The 15,001-nt window shown below is 37.9% G+C and overlaps 1 protein-coding gene across 5 annotated transcripts in view; it reads right to left on the bottom strand.

The window, feature by feature from the left end:
- Positions 1 to 15,001, bottom strand: part of LOC108678610 (interaptin) — a 35,309-nt gene that overhangs the window by 18,449 nt on the left and 1,859 nt on the right. For all 5 annotated transcript variants that reach the window (XM_047880726.1, XM_047880724.1, XM_018167067.2 and 2 more), the window contains exons 5-14: positions 14,627 to 14,723; positions 14,314 to 14,430; positions 13,862 to 14,069; positions 12,859 to 12,993; positions 12,301 to 12,425; positions 11,595 to 11,708; positions 10,502 to 10,606; positions 6,722 to 10,039; positions 5,690 to 5,859; positions 682 to 730 (exon numbers count right to left, since the gene is read on the bottom strand). In XM_047880726.1, coding sequence (XP_047736682.1) covers positions 682 to 730; positions 5,690 to 5,859; positions 6,722 to 10,039; positions 10,502 to 10,606; positions 11,595 to 11,708; positions 12,301 to 12,425; positions 12,859 to 12,993; positions 13,862 to 14,069; positions 14,314 to 14,430; positions 14,627 to 14,723 — 4,438 coding nt within the window. The remainder of the gene's footprint in view (positions 1 to 681; positions 731 to 5,689; positions 5,860 to 6,721; positions 10,040 to 10,501; positions 10,607 to 11,594; positions 11,709 to 12,300; positions 12,426 to 12,858; positions 12,994 to 13,861; positions 14,070 to 14,313; positions 14,431 to 14,626; positions 14,724 to 15,001) is intronic.

Genomic DNA, 15,001 nt, shown 5'->3' with positions numbered 1-15,001 from the left:
GAATTTATATATGTACATAATAATACAAATTAAATAAAAGCACATAATATAATTAATATATAATATAGATAAAATATATATTTTCATTAATAGACTTGCAAACCTAGTAACCTAGGCAGCTTTATGCGGGATAGAATTATTCCATGCTATGCCATTCTGAAGCGTGTAAACATGTCTACCGTCAATGACACATTAGTCGTCACTTGGCAGATATTGCACGGTGCACATACCTCGCCTCTAGTCACTAAAAACCGCATGATACTAGTCAGATGTACGATTTGTTCGGTTCTAAAACCACGTTATGACTACGAAGCTATTTTGATCGCGCTAGAAATTTGTGGCTCAGTTTTGTTCATGAAATAGATCGTTCCTATTGAAGGCCGGCAACTGAAATGCTGTATCGTCGTCATCGGCATTGACTCAGTTTATACGGGAAGGAACGATACCCATAAGAAATGCGCATCGAAGTTTCCATAGGCCCTAGGAATAAGTAATAATACATTGCACCAAAAATAGTCCAAAAATGTCGATCGCACTCGTTCGAAAGTTGACTATTAGTGCACGAATGGTAAATTAATACTATGTTATCAACTCCTTACCAGTTGTTGTATTTAAATCACCACATGTCATAGAGGGAAAGTTGATCGTGCCAGCAAGTTTCAAGTGTCAGTTATGACTCACCTCGAGCTGACTCCGCTGCTCAGCCGATACATCTACACCGTCGCTGGTCCTGTCAAAACAAGAAACAATTCATTTAGTCTGCACGTATGAGTTAAGCACAATTCATAGTCTGCACGCTTAAATTCTGCATGATTCATACAGTCTGAACGCGTAATTCACTCAAGTGTTGCATGGGATTTTCTGTTAGGGAGTGCAACAACATTTAAGAAATATGGCTCCGGAAAATGATGGATGATCATCCCTAATCACTATTATAAATAAAATTTCAAATAAAAATGGGTTTTGAACCATTAACGCCGATAATTCCCTCGTGAACATTAAAACTGTTTTTTTTAATTGTAGAGATTTATTTTGGTATCTCCTAACGAATTGTGAATAAAATTTTTTCATTTTTTATTATTACTCGAAATACAGAGCGGCAAGTATACTTGCCACTTGGCTATAAAAAAATTGTGTAGCAAAAAGAAGAGTACAGGTAGAACAAGAAGAAATTAAAAGTACTTGAACGGATTAGCTAGAGGGAATCTAGGCTTGTATTATCAAGTCCAATTTTATTTTTTCGTGTGATTCTTACTCAGATTCTTCAGGTGTACAGGAATGCTGCACACTCTGAGAAAATGAATGGGGTGGGCGCCACATTCACGGCATCTATTGTATGGACTTATACCTGTATGTAAGAGAACTGATGTTGATACTGTACGTACTGCGTTCACAACCGACATTGGAACTGGATCGGGTTTGACCTCAGTTGTCCAATATTTAGTTATTTAGTTTTCCATATATTCTTACCTACATCAAAATCCCTATCCAAAATTCAGGATTGACTACCACAATATGGCTCAACATGCTGCAGAGGCACATGAAACGTGCTGACAGCCCAAAGTTTGATCCCGAATCTCACTTGTTTTCCTGTAATATACTGATTACTTTTTATTATCACCATGTCTTCCATAATATGGAGCCATGATTTCATCAATATAGTAGTATTTCCAACATTTCTCATCTTTATTGGCATTGTTCAAGTGTTTTGGAAAGCGGACACACATTGTCGAATCGATCGCCATCCATTTCCATATTATCGTTGAAGTGCAAGCATCTCATCATTTGATCAAAAGTATCTCGTCTCATTGAATTCATAAAAAAATTATTGTCTGGTAAATCAATAAAGTACAGGGTTCTATGAGGAACCTTATTGTACCCTAAGAGAATAAGAGAGAGAATAAGAGGCTAAAAATATCTTCATATTCTGACTTTATATCGCTAAAGGAAATTCTTTCTGATTAGCATAGTTTCTTGTCTGTTCAGACAAAACATCAATATAGTCTACTATCCAAAATCACTCAACAATTTCTAATTGAGTGTTTCAGGGACGTCAGGAACTAACTGTTCCTCAGATGCATCGCTAAAATACGGCACTAGATTTTCAACCTTACTTCTTCCCAGCAATTAATATAAACTTTTATAAAAATAACATTTTAAAGCTATAATAGTGAACATGAATAAAAATTTACCTAGAGCCACCTTGCACGATTATCTCAAAATAAAAAGGTTATAGCAAAGAATTACTAACAAAATTATTGATTTCAACGTGAAAATTTTCCAGTCAGCATCTATAACTGCATTTGAATTAATTACATTTAGAACTAATTAATATGTATGATAAGTTAGTGCAATGCACCCGTAAGTATGAATTGTGTAAAAGAGGTGATGGGTAATGGAGTTGGTATATTGATGAGTGAAAGTACACGGCATAGTCAGATACACGAGCGGCATTACAAAATTTAGTTGATTTCTTCATGACATTCCATTAGTAGTGACATTCATTAATAGAGTAATTTTTAGTCACGTCAATTATTTATTAGTGACATCATCATTCATTAGTTTAAGACTCGCTTATTGTTTAGGAAAGTATAGGAATTGAGACTCGTCACGACCACGTTGCTTAATTCAAGCAGCCAATGACGACCGTCTTACTCGCCGAAAATCTACAGAATCTCTCAAAATCAGAAAGATTTGTTAATTCATTGACTTTGAAGCTCACTTGGAAGCTAAATATTTGTTGTTTGATAGGGTTACTATTTTTATTGACTGCGATGGTATCTCAACACCATAGAATTAGTAACAGCCAGTTTTTTATATGGCTCGACATGTAAAGTCGTTCTTATCGGATTACTCTTTTTATCGACTGCAATGAACCTTTTTTCCATTAATTTGCAATGTGACTTCAACAACCTAGCATTTGTTACAGTCAGGGCTGTTTCCCCATAGTTTCTCACGTGAAACGGTTAAAGCCGTGCATGCACGCAGAGACCGTGTGCACTTGAGGGCTCGTGGCTCAGCGCGGTGCCAAAACCGCGGGTATAAATAAATACATGCAACGCTGAGGCTCTGCCTTACAGCTCATTACGGGGCAACCGGCACGTCCATAGGAAATTATTAGCGTCACCTGAAAACGATCTAGCTTAAGTAGAAAGTGCGACAAAAATAATGGTGAGGAACAAAAAAGATTATCATTTCCAATTGATAACATTATAGTATCGTCGTGCTCCAATAATGAGAAATTTGTGAGAACATTAGAGCTGTTTTTCACTTCACCACTAGCTTCTACTCACATAAAAATACTCAGGTTAAGGCAAAGATAGGGCAAAAAAGGCAAATCACGATTCTAAGTTTAAAATCCACTCGAATTATTTATTCAATACTTCATGATGGAATAATGATATAAAAATTCCAATCGTTTCACTTGGCCAAGAATAACCTGCGGGATCTTCAAACATAGCCTTGCAAACACTGAAAGAACACTTTTTCCGAAAAAAAATTTCTTCCAAATGCCGATCCGTGTTCAGCTTCTCTCGAAAACACTATGGGCACTCTCCACTTATTGTCAATTTATTTACGTTATCAATAAGCATTTACTATATTCGATAAAAATTATGTTAGATTATTCTATCATTATTCTCCGATGATCTTTCACGTATGTGAGTTAAGCATTTGTGATATTCTGAGCTTAGCCTGTCACGACATGACGCTGCCGAGATGGCACATATCTTGGCCGCAGCCGTCTAGAAACCCCGCCTGACACTTGCAAGACTTATTATCATAAACTTTCAACTTGTTTTACAATTATTCGTGGACTTAAAAATGCAGTTTAATAGTCAACAATTCCGCAGCCTGACGTTGAATCAACCATCAACTTCTCATCGCAGCTCAAGAGGGATTATCGAGCTAAAAAACCTTTCTAATTTTATTCCTCTTGCCCGGAGATGCAGCCTCTTAAAAACAAAAATGGGCGAGAAGGCGGTCGAAATGCTCACTCAAAAACAATTTTTCGTTTATCAAAATCTTACACTACACAATTGCAGTAATACAGGTCACCATTTTTCACTATATTAATGCAATCCAACAATCAAAAAAGATCAAAATACTATAATAATAATAATCGTCTAATCCCACGCAGTCAAAAAATGCTAAGAAAGAATAAGACCGGCGTTGTCCAAAATAGATAATCCCTACTATTCTCTTTCGCAAATACCGTTATCACGACGTATATTAATAAATTCGAAAGAAATATGCGGGTTAATTCAGGAATAACACGTTCAGACAAACGTTTAAAATCAAATTTTTTTTAAACTCCTGTTGAAAAATTGAGTAAATTTCCATGTTTCCGTTTTCTAATTAAATTCAAGAAAAGCATTCATGTATTGTTAATACGTAATCACATAGCTTCTGTGTAGTTCTATGAGCAGGCTTCAAACAAACTCACAAACAAGCACTCAAAAATATTCCATAAACAGGACATGCAATGCACAACAACTAGGCAATAAAAAATGCGTGGAACATAAAATTTCTTCAAAAAAATATCAGTACGATTTTCACGCGAAGAAGCAGCCACACAGTTGAACAGAATCAAGATGCAAATGCCTAAATTTACTCCGACATTTGATGCTAAGTCCTCACTCGGGTTCGTTTTCAACAAAATTAATTCACACAGGAATTAAGTCTTTTCTGTTGGAATACCGGTATATAGTTACAATAAGAATACGAGGTAAACGCCGTTAATTTCAGTTGATCTCAGGACGTTTCAACGATACATACGCATCAACGGTCGAAGCGGCAGCAATGTCGAGTAGAACGCAGGTAGCTTGAGTCGATTGAAGGCTTTCGATGTCGTTCGATGATGATTGGTTTTCGCACGCGGATTCACCAGAGGATATAGTTGTCAATTTTTCTGTATCACTCTCGTTGAAGTTCTCACGCTGAGTAGCAGTTTCGGCTTGAGTGTCACTCTTGGTAGTATTAGTACTTGAACCCCAGATTAAGTAGGAAATGGCTGAAGCAGCGCGACTCAAGAGGCTGCTGCTTGTGGCTTCTACAAGCTCTGGAGGTTGGTCGGACTTCTGCCCATTCAAGGGATCAACCGTGCACGGGATATCCTGATTTTCGTCAGGGTGCTTTTCATCCACATTAATTTCGCTGGATTTTGTGGAAGGGGATGCGAGCGGTACATCCATTTCAGACATGTCCGAGTTTTTTTTTTTTTGTATTTGAAGAAATTCGTGGACAATGTCCAATGTAAAATACAAAATTTATACTCTGGTTCGATGCTTCACACTAATTTTGAAAATATTTTCGTTTCACGAATCCATGAAACGGTGAGCTTCCACAAGCGAAGACAGTCCGTCAACAACAATAGGTAACCCGATCTTTCTATGCGAAATAATTTACGAATAATGTCAAAATAATCATTTACTGTCCAAACTCTTCACTGGATCCAGCAAACCTAAAGAATGACACTACGGCTGCAAGTGAGAAAATCTGCCAAGGATGAGAAATTTTAATGCACATATGAAAATAATGATAAATATAAAAGAATGCCGCAGAAAAACTGCACGGTGATAGTAACGAAAAAAGAAAACGGAAGCCACCACGAAAAGTCGAAAACACAACAAAACAAGAAAACATTTGACAGAAAACAACAACACGAGAAAAATGTTGTCACATCACTCACCTGCCAGCACCAGAAACTTGCTGCTGCTCTTGAAGCTGTTGTTGCTGCAACAGCTGCTGATCCTGATGCTGTAACAGCTCTGCGTGCTTCTGTTGCACCTGTTCATACTCCAGCTGTTGCAGTGATAACCTTCCCTCGTATTCCTTCACTTGCGCCTCCAAAGATGCGATCTAATAGAACGAAATAACATCATAATAACGAAAATATTACGGGGATTCGTTGTGGTGCCACGAGACAAAGTTATAGTCTAACGAACGGATGAAACAAAGGCTAAACAAATCTAGCTAAGCAATCGATTTAATTGTGGAACCGACGTTAATTGAAATTGAATAAAAAGACATAACGATTCAATTTAAAACAAAAGAGAGCTACCGAAATTCATTCAACAATTTGGTAAGATATAAGGAGTAAAAGTAACTAAAGGTTTATACCGCATTCGCCCGTGAATAAGTCGACTTCTCATAAGACGATCTGGCAGAAAAATCAATCATTGTAGAAAACCCAACGTGCGTACATATTGCATTTTTGGTGAATATTCACGAGTTAATGTTAACATTATTGATATGAAATTCGGAATATGCAAAAAGCTCATGTGTGGAAAGAGTTGAAGCCGCATTGCTGGTAAGACTCGCACGCCGAGGGGTTGATATCGTCCCAATAAAATGTTTAATGAAACTTTATGTCAACTATTAATTCAAAAAATGTAACTCAGTACTCACTGCAGTGAGTGACAGAAAGCGCATTTTCTCGTCGACGAAAACTTGAGGTCACGGACGGACAGACGGACAGACAGACAGATGGACATGGCGAGCACAATAGTGCATTTTTTCCATAAATGAGAAAATGCGCTAAAAAGGACTAATACCGTGATTTTTTTGTGCAACGATTAACATCGAAATTACTTTCGATTGGTTTCAAAAGACGCAACTTTAATGACAATCATTACTAATATTTATGACTTACACTTCTCATTCATTGTGCAAAAATTACATCAAAATGTATTTCAATCTCGCTTCAAAAGCCACCACCCACCTGGTGTTCAGAGAGCGCCTCATTCTCCGCAGAGTTCGTCTCGAGACCCAAGATCTTCTCCTCGAGCTCGCGGCTGGCAGCCTGCATGAGGGCCTTCTGCTGCTCCAGCTCTTGGCTCACGGCCTTCATACGCGCCTGGGATTTTGTCCAAAGATTTTGGTTCTCCTCTCTGAGCGTCACGATCAGCTGCTCCTTCTCGGATAAAGTATTCAGAAGCTGCCGATGTTCATCTGAATGTGATGAATTAAGCGAGTTTGCTTCTGTGAGGTTCTTTTCAATGGAGTTCAGGTTCTTCCTTAGCTCCTCAACCGTTTGTTTACTTGTGCTAAGTTCTTCATTGAGGTATTCATGTTGCGTAAGCAAAGCTTTAACTTGATTTTCATGATCAGTGATACGCTGATCCATTTCCTGGTTCAGATTTTGCACTTCATTACTTTTTTCCTCTAGTTTGGCTCGAAGGTCCGTGACATCAACACGCCACTCATCTTCTTTCTTGGCTAGCAGCTCAGTTTTCTGTGATAGCTCTAATTTACTCGCATTTAGTTCCTGTTTACAATGTAGCAGCTGATTTTCTACCTCCATTACTCGCAAATCTGATGTTCTTTTCAGTTGTTCCATGTCAGCCAGACACACATCATGCGCATCCTTCAGTCGCTGCATTTCCTTTCCCAAATCCTGCAAGCGGTCGTCGGATGTAGCCAATCTCTGCTCCAGCTCCTTCACTTGCAAATCGTGAGTGTGTTTAATCCGTTCTTTCTCTTCTTCTAGTTGGGCAACACGTGAGTCTGAATTTAGCTTCAGTTTGTCTAGTTCAGTCGTGCTGATACTCATCTCTTTCTTCACCTGTTCCAGCTCTTTCTGCAATTCAGTCACTCGTGAATCTGAGGTTCTTTTTACGACCTCAAGCTCTCTTTCTAGCTCGACCACACGAGTACTAGATTCTATTTTAAGCTGTTCTAGTTCGGTAAATTTGCTATTTGAATCCATATTTGCCTGTTCTAGCTCGTTTTGCAGCTCCTTCGCTCGTGAATCGGATGTTCTTTTTAGGACCTCAAGCTCACTTTCAAGCTCAACTACACGAGCACTAGATTCATTATTAAGCTGTTCTAGTTCAGCAACTCTTTCGGAATCCATCTTCAACCGTTCCAGTTCAACCACTTGAGAGTCACGAGTAATTTTTAATATTTCTAACTCGTTTTCCAACTCCGCAATTCTCAGAGACGAATTTTTCAGTTCATCCTCAAGTTTATTTGTTCGTTCCTTGGAATCATTTAGCAGTTGTTCCAGATCTGCCACGCGGGTTGCACAAGAAGTTTCAAGTTCGTTTATTCTTCCTTCAGCATCAAGAGCTCGCGTTTCTAGATTAGTTACCGTCTCAAGCTGCTCGTTAAGCAGATTCATCTCATGCTTCAACTCAAGCTCCAAGCTCTTGCTGGCTTCAAGATCGTTTTCCAGGCTTTTTATTCGATCAGCGAGCACTTGTTTCGTGGAAATCAGCTCGTCTCGACTACTCATCAATTCAGATATTTCTTTCTCTCTGAAAGCTGCTTGTTCTTCCATCTGTGATAAATCAGAATTTTTCTGACTTATTTCTGCCCGCAGTAACTCGGCGTTCTGTTCTAAATCAGAAGCAGACTGCGTACTATTTCTCAATCGTTCGTGCATGTCTTCCAATTCGATCAAACGAGTATTTAAATTGTCGTTTTCCGAACTTAATTTGTCCGTTTTTTCCATTGAAACGGATAACGCCGAGTTACTCTGGTCTAAAAGTTTGTCCAGCTCCAGAACTCTTCTTTGTTTCTCATCATTCTCATTCTGCAGCGAGGTGCACTTGGACTTCCATTCGTCTCTTTCTGTGAGAACATCGCTCAAGCTTGAGCTGAGGCTTGCTTTTTCTGTCGTCAGAGCTTCGTTTACAATCTTCAAATTTTCTTGAATGGTGTGAAGTTCGTCGTTTTTTCGAGATGCATCAACCAAGTTTTGTGATGTAATTTCCAATTGTTCACGTAAACCTTCAATTTCAGCCGATTTTTCGCTCCTTTCAGCTTCTAAAAGTTTAAGATTCGAATTTAAATGCGTAATTTGTTGTTCAACATTGGAGCGAATTTCTAGAGACTTTGTAGCCTGTTCTTCTAAAACTTCACACCTTTGTCTGCAAGAATCAAACTCGTTCTCAACATGCTCGAGTTTCGCTTGTAACTCACGTCGATCATTAATTATCGAGTCAGCCTCTGCCATCAGCGAATCACATTGATTTTGTAACACCGAAACTCTTTTCTCCGCATCACATTTATCCGACTGCAATTTCTCCAAAGTACTATGCTGGTCATGAATTCGCTGCTTGAGATTATCGCAATACTGCCTGACGTCAAATGCCTCTGACGAATAAACTATTTCTCTCTTGGAATCTACCGTCCTCTCAGTGTTCAAAACCTTTCCTCCGACCAGAAGTTCATCGTCAAGCGACGACGACAGTTCTTGTAAGCACGTCAATGTGAAGCTCGCAGCGCCGCGAATTTCGTCTCGTTCACTGATGGCCTCAAGCAGATCTCTTTGCAGCTTCTCTCTCTCAGTTTTAATCGCAAGTAATTCACATTCTAATCGATTATGAGAGTCCTTCAGCGTCTCAATTTGCTCGGCTAATTTGCTGGATTCACTTTTAGAGCGTTCGTGCTGCTCAGTTGTTTCTTTAAGAAGTTGTATTTCTTCCAACAAACACGACACTCGATTACTCAATTCGCTTCTTTGCTTCACATGTTCGTTGACCGAGCCTTGTACTTCATGGTAACTTGCATTCAAGCTGTCAAGCTCAGCTTGCAATCTTTCGTTTCTATTTTGTACATTGGAATATTTGGTCTCCATTTCTGCACAATCATCAGTCAGCTGCCGAACTAACTCTTCACTCTGCCGATTTTTTTCCTCGAGTTCTCCTATTCTCCACTGTAGATCCCGCTTTGTTGTTTCGAGTTCTGCAATAGCGGCCACGTAGGTCGTCTGTACATCGTTAGAAGTGCTACTCTTCTGGTCAATCGCTTCTGAAAATGTCAGGAGATCTCCCGACGAAGGCAGTGGTTCGGTCTGCGACGACTGTTGCTCCTCACATGGTAAGATCTCTGTTTGACCAACCAAGGACTGATTTTCATCCAGTGGTTGTACCAGTGAAGGATGTTCTAGTGAAGGATGTCCTAGTGAAGAATGTTCTAGCGAAGGAACTGCCACCAACAAAGAGCTTGGTGGAGAAACCTCCGGACAGAGGCCGACAGCGAGCCTGATAGCTTGCTTCTCTAAAGCCGCTGTCTCCTCGTCGGCGTTCAACACCTGAAAGAAATCAAAAGGAAATTTCATTTTATATAAAAAATGGAAGTCGACGGCTTCAAAAAAGCTTTTCATATCATTATAGAGGATAAACAATTTAATTAAGACAAAGTTCACTCATTTCCAGCAAGTTATACAGACTTGTGAATCGTTTGAAATCACACTAGCCACTTTTTTGCCACATCGTCTGAGCAGGCAGTTCTTCCTCGTTATCTAAATACTCATGACAAATTTTTACATTTTTAGTGCAACAGACACTTCATTTCAAAGCACGTTAGACAATGTCTGTCATGAGTTTCAATTGGATTATATTTTTTTACAATTTTATTTTGAATAGAAATAAAGGCTCTAGAGCAAATTACAGCCTGAAAAGATATATAGAATTGTGTGACATGCTTTTTAACGCCAACCTTGTTAGGTTAGGGTTAGGGTATGAATAGAAATAGAAACTCTATAGCAAATTACAGGCGTAGCAGGGAGAGAAGAGCAGCCGTCAGGAGCAGGGCGGGGCGGGGGCGGCTGGTCCAGCTTCTGCTGCAGCTCAGCGCACTGCTCCCTCAGTTCCTCCACCTCAACAACATATACAGTCAACAAAATTTGTTCTGACAAATAAAAAATTTGTACTGATAATTAAAAAAAAATTTCTGAGAAATAAAAAATTTTTTCTGACGAATAAAAAATTTGTTCTGACAAATAAAAAATTTGTACTGACAATTAAAAAATTTGTACTGACAAATAAAAAATTTGTACTGACAAATAAAAAATTTGTACTGACAAATAAAAAATTTGTTCTGACAAATAAAAAATTTATACTGACAAATAAAAAATTTGTACTGACAATTAAAAAATTTGTACTGACAAATAAAAAATTTGTTCTGACAAATACAAAATTTGTACTGACAATTAAAAAATTTGTACTGACAAATAAAATATTTGTTCTGACAAATAAAAAATTTGTACTGACAAATAAAAAATTTGTTCTGATAAATAAAAAATTTGTACTGATAAATAAAAAATTTGTTCTGACAAATGAAAAATTTGTTCTGACAAATAAAAAATTTGTTCTAGCAAATAAAAAATTTGTTCTGACAAATAAAAAATTTGTTCTGACAAATAAAAAATTTGTTCTGACAAAATTGAGAATCGTTATTAGGTTTAAATGAGTCAAGGCTTGGAATTTAATGGATGAATACTTCTCTCTAAGTATATTCCAAGCGATGCGTTCATTAGGTTTGCGTATTTTTGAAAATGTAAATTCATTCATTCTAGTATATAATTTGTCATTCACAATGTGATCATTCTAACAAAGCACTAAGCAGAACAGCACCAAATATCATCAGAAACCATTCATACTTCTCACAGTAGCGACGATTTTTTTAGCCCAGTTGTATTAGCAAAGCAATCGACTGGCCATTGAAAACTTAAAAAAACTTAAACATGACAGAAGATCTTTCCAGATTAATTATCCAGCTAATTAATAATCAAACAATCTGCTCTGAAAAAAGCTGACTGTTATTATTAAGTAATAAGTATCAAGCAGCATAGTGTTAATGCCAACCTGTTCCTCCTTCCTCTGAAGCTCTTCAAAAAGTTGCTGTTTCGTCTCCGCCATGCTTAGCGCCGACGACTCGATGGTCTGCTTCAGCTGATCTAACTCTATTTGGTGTTCGTTCTGCTCGTGACAACACAGGCCGTAATTCCCTAACTTGCTGGATTACATTCATCATTTTATAATCTTATATAGGAATTATTTGAGGAACATGATGAGAAATAGGTAACTTCCTACAAAAAAATTCACAGTTTATAGCTGCCAACAAACTGAGTTAGATAAACACGAGATATTCGCAGATCCTCTGACAAAACGAAACTTGCTATTCACTTATGAAATGCCTGCAAAAATGCATTACTTGACAGCATTTTGCATATTTGGCATGCAATGAAAAATTACATCATTTATGATGTGCAGTGCTCTAGCATTACTGCATTAGCTGAGGTGAATGTTCTTTGATGCAGCATCCCTATAATCCATTACGTAGCTCTTAGGATGGAGCATTCCCATAATCCGTTAGTATTATAATGGATGGAGCATTCCTACAGGAATGAGCATTCCTATAATCCATTACAATGGAGCATTTCTACAATCCATTACGAAACATAAACGCGCACATCTCTGACATTGCCTTTGTTGGACGTCACATATTCTAGAGATCACATATTAATGAACTTTGTATATTTAAGACATGGCATATTTAGAAGACAGGCACCTGCACAGCGGCCAGCTTAGCAGCCAGGCCGTTCCTCTCAGCCGTGACGGCGGCCACCACGTCGCGCTTGTTTCTTATGTTCTCCATGCAGCGCGCCAGCAGCTGCTTCTGCTGACTCACTTCACCTGCAATTCGGACTTAATAAAATACAAGCAATTAAGTAATTAAAATTTATTATGAATTATAACTTTAAAGCCTCAGCACACTCGCTGCATAAGTACGCAGCAAAACGCTTTTGATACTGGCAATAAAAATTTCAAGAGATGCATCTCGTTTCAAAATCATACCTAGACCTCACCCACAACGTAAAAGCCCAAGACTTTAAACTTCTATTTGAATATTTTTAGTAAACTCCGTTCAGCAACTGCAAAAAGCTTCGAAACTTTCGAGTCACTTACCTTCAAGATTCTCAATGACTAGGAGCAACAACTTAGAACTAGAACTACGTCTCTAGGCTGTATTACTGTATCATTTAGTCATACACTTTACCTTACTTCAAGTCATTTCAGTGCTTATTATCTAGTAAGCCTTTATTATTTAGACATGAGTAGATAATACCTTTGAGTTTCTCAATAAGTTCTTCAGCCTGCAGCTGAGAGTATGTGCTGCCGGTCGTGGACACAGCAGCGCTCATCGATACGGACCCCAGCGATACGTTATCCACCTCCAAACATGTTGCTCTACGGTCCCCTCCTGAGTACAACATACCAAGGAAGCAAAGAATGGTCAATTCTCAAAACAATAAATATAATATTACAATGATAACAAAGCCCAGTCCAGAAAAAAACTACAAATGTACAGCTATGATTTCTGGGGCCATACTTTCAAAACTGGCTAAGTGAACGTAAGTACTTACGCTCTATTTTATTGTCAATGATTGGTGGATTTTGCTTGAAAGGCCGTCAATGATTGGCTGATGAACTTACGATCTCTTAACTGTTTTTAAAAGAGTGGCTTGAAAGGCCGTCAATGATTGGCTGATGAACTTACGATCTTTTAACTTTTGAAAGTATAGGTCCTGGAACATTATTGAGATTGCGTAACAAATGTCGCAGCTTAATAACAAAATCTTAGTAAACATTCCCATGCCGCATGCATAGAATTACACATATATCTTTGTTTTGAGACAAAAAATTACTACTAACAAGGTTTAAGAGAGTTATGCATTTTTCACAAATTTTGTTTGCAAATAAAACATGAACACTTCGATCATGTTTACTATTTTCATAATAGGTAGTTTTATTATGAGGATATAAAATGTAGGAACAGTGTAGAAGAATGAGGCACCAAATGTTAAGCGTAAAATTTTCCTTACCGCTGTAAGGAAAGAAACGGAAAAAAGTAAGTAATGAAAGAAATAAAGTAACACAAACTCACTGTCAATAAATTAAAAGAAAACATCCTAGTGTTTTCCTAGAAAAAATTGTTAACTAGACAACACTTTTCTTTCAAGGAAAGTTTACATAACAAAGATTATATTTCTTCACAAATACAAGTAGTGCCATCAGAGAAAGCAGCCAAGCACAATCATTACGACACCAAACTCCGTCGCTCAGCTCACCTTCATCATAAGCACCGGGGCCAGGAAATGAGGGATCGTCCCAGACGCCGGCAGCCACGCCGGAGTCATGGGAGCCCAGGGACTTGCAAGTGCCATCAGCCGCGTCCCCGCCGCGTCCCCCCGCTGAGTTCATCACTTCGTCGTATTTGTTGTTGTTGCTCGTGTCTTCTTCTCGGTGCAAGCCGTAGCCCTCTTGCAGGAGTCGCACCTGCGAACACAGCATCGTCGTTAATGAAGAAAAGAAAAAATTAAAATTGTTTCCTCAGGCTTGGAATTGCTTTGCATGAATTGCATTTTCATTTTTATAATTAGAAGAACATCAACTAAATATTCACATTACACAAGTATGGTATAGGTAATAAATAAATAAATAGTTTTTCCAATTTTTATACCCAAAGGCCCAGTATAAACTGAATGAAAAGCAATAGAAGAATAGCCTGTACAATATATACCTTAGTAAGAAGACTCTGAATTTTGTGGTCTTTTTCTTCCAAGTCACCACGAAGCTCTTCTTCAAGATGAGCCTTAGCCTGCGTTTCAAGAGCACACTGATCTCGAAGATCCGATATCTGACAAGTTAATAAAAACCATTAAAAAATTCTGAAGTCATTCGTGAACAGCATATCTTTTTGCAATCATAAGAGCACATATAAATCACTCATATTATTGATTGGTTTTGAGTGATGGCATCATTCAGTTTTTGCACAATCATTGTATGAAGAGGATATGTTTTTGTAATCAAATGCACGAGGGTTAATAACTCACCCGTCTCATTGTTTGGTCTTGAGTCTTGGCAAGAACGTCCCTGAGTTTCTCAGCTTCCCTCTCTTTCTCGCGGTACGCACGCACTACATCAGCATATCTGTCAAAAAATATTTTGCTGTAGAAAGGCTGCGAAAAAAACCTGATATTAACCAATATCTTGTTAGATTATACAATTTTACTTGATATGATTTTGTGTTTCAGTCAGAAAATACACAAATTTTCACAGAAAATAGTTTTTTAACATTTAAAATAGCAGAGCATTCAATTGATGGCATAGAAAATGAAAAAATAGATTATTGTAACTGAAATGATAGCTAATGACATTCATACCATAATGATTCTTCAAGTAACACAAACCAAGATCATCCAATTACA

Source organism: Hyalella azteca, unplaced genomic scaffold, assembly GCF_000764305.2.
Source record: "Hyalella azteca isolate HAZT.00-mixed unplaced genomic scaffold, Hazt_2.0.2 contig6048, whole genome shotgun sequence".
NCBI classification, from domain to species: Eukaryota; Metazoa; Arthropoda; class Malacostraca; order Amphipoda; family Hyalellidae; genus Hyalella; species Hyalella azteca.
This window is presented reverse-complemented; position numbering and strand designations above follow the sequence as displayed.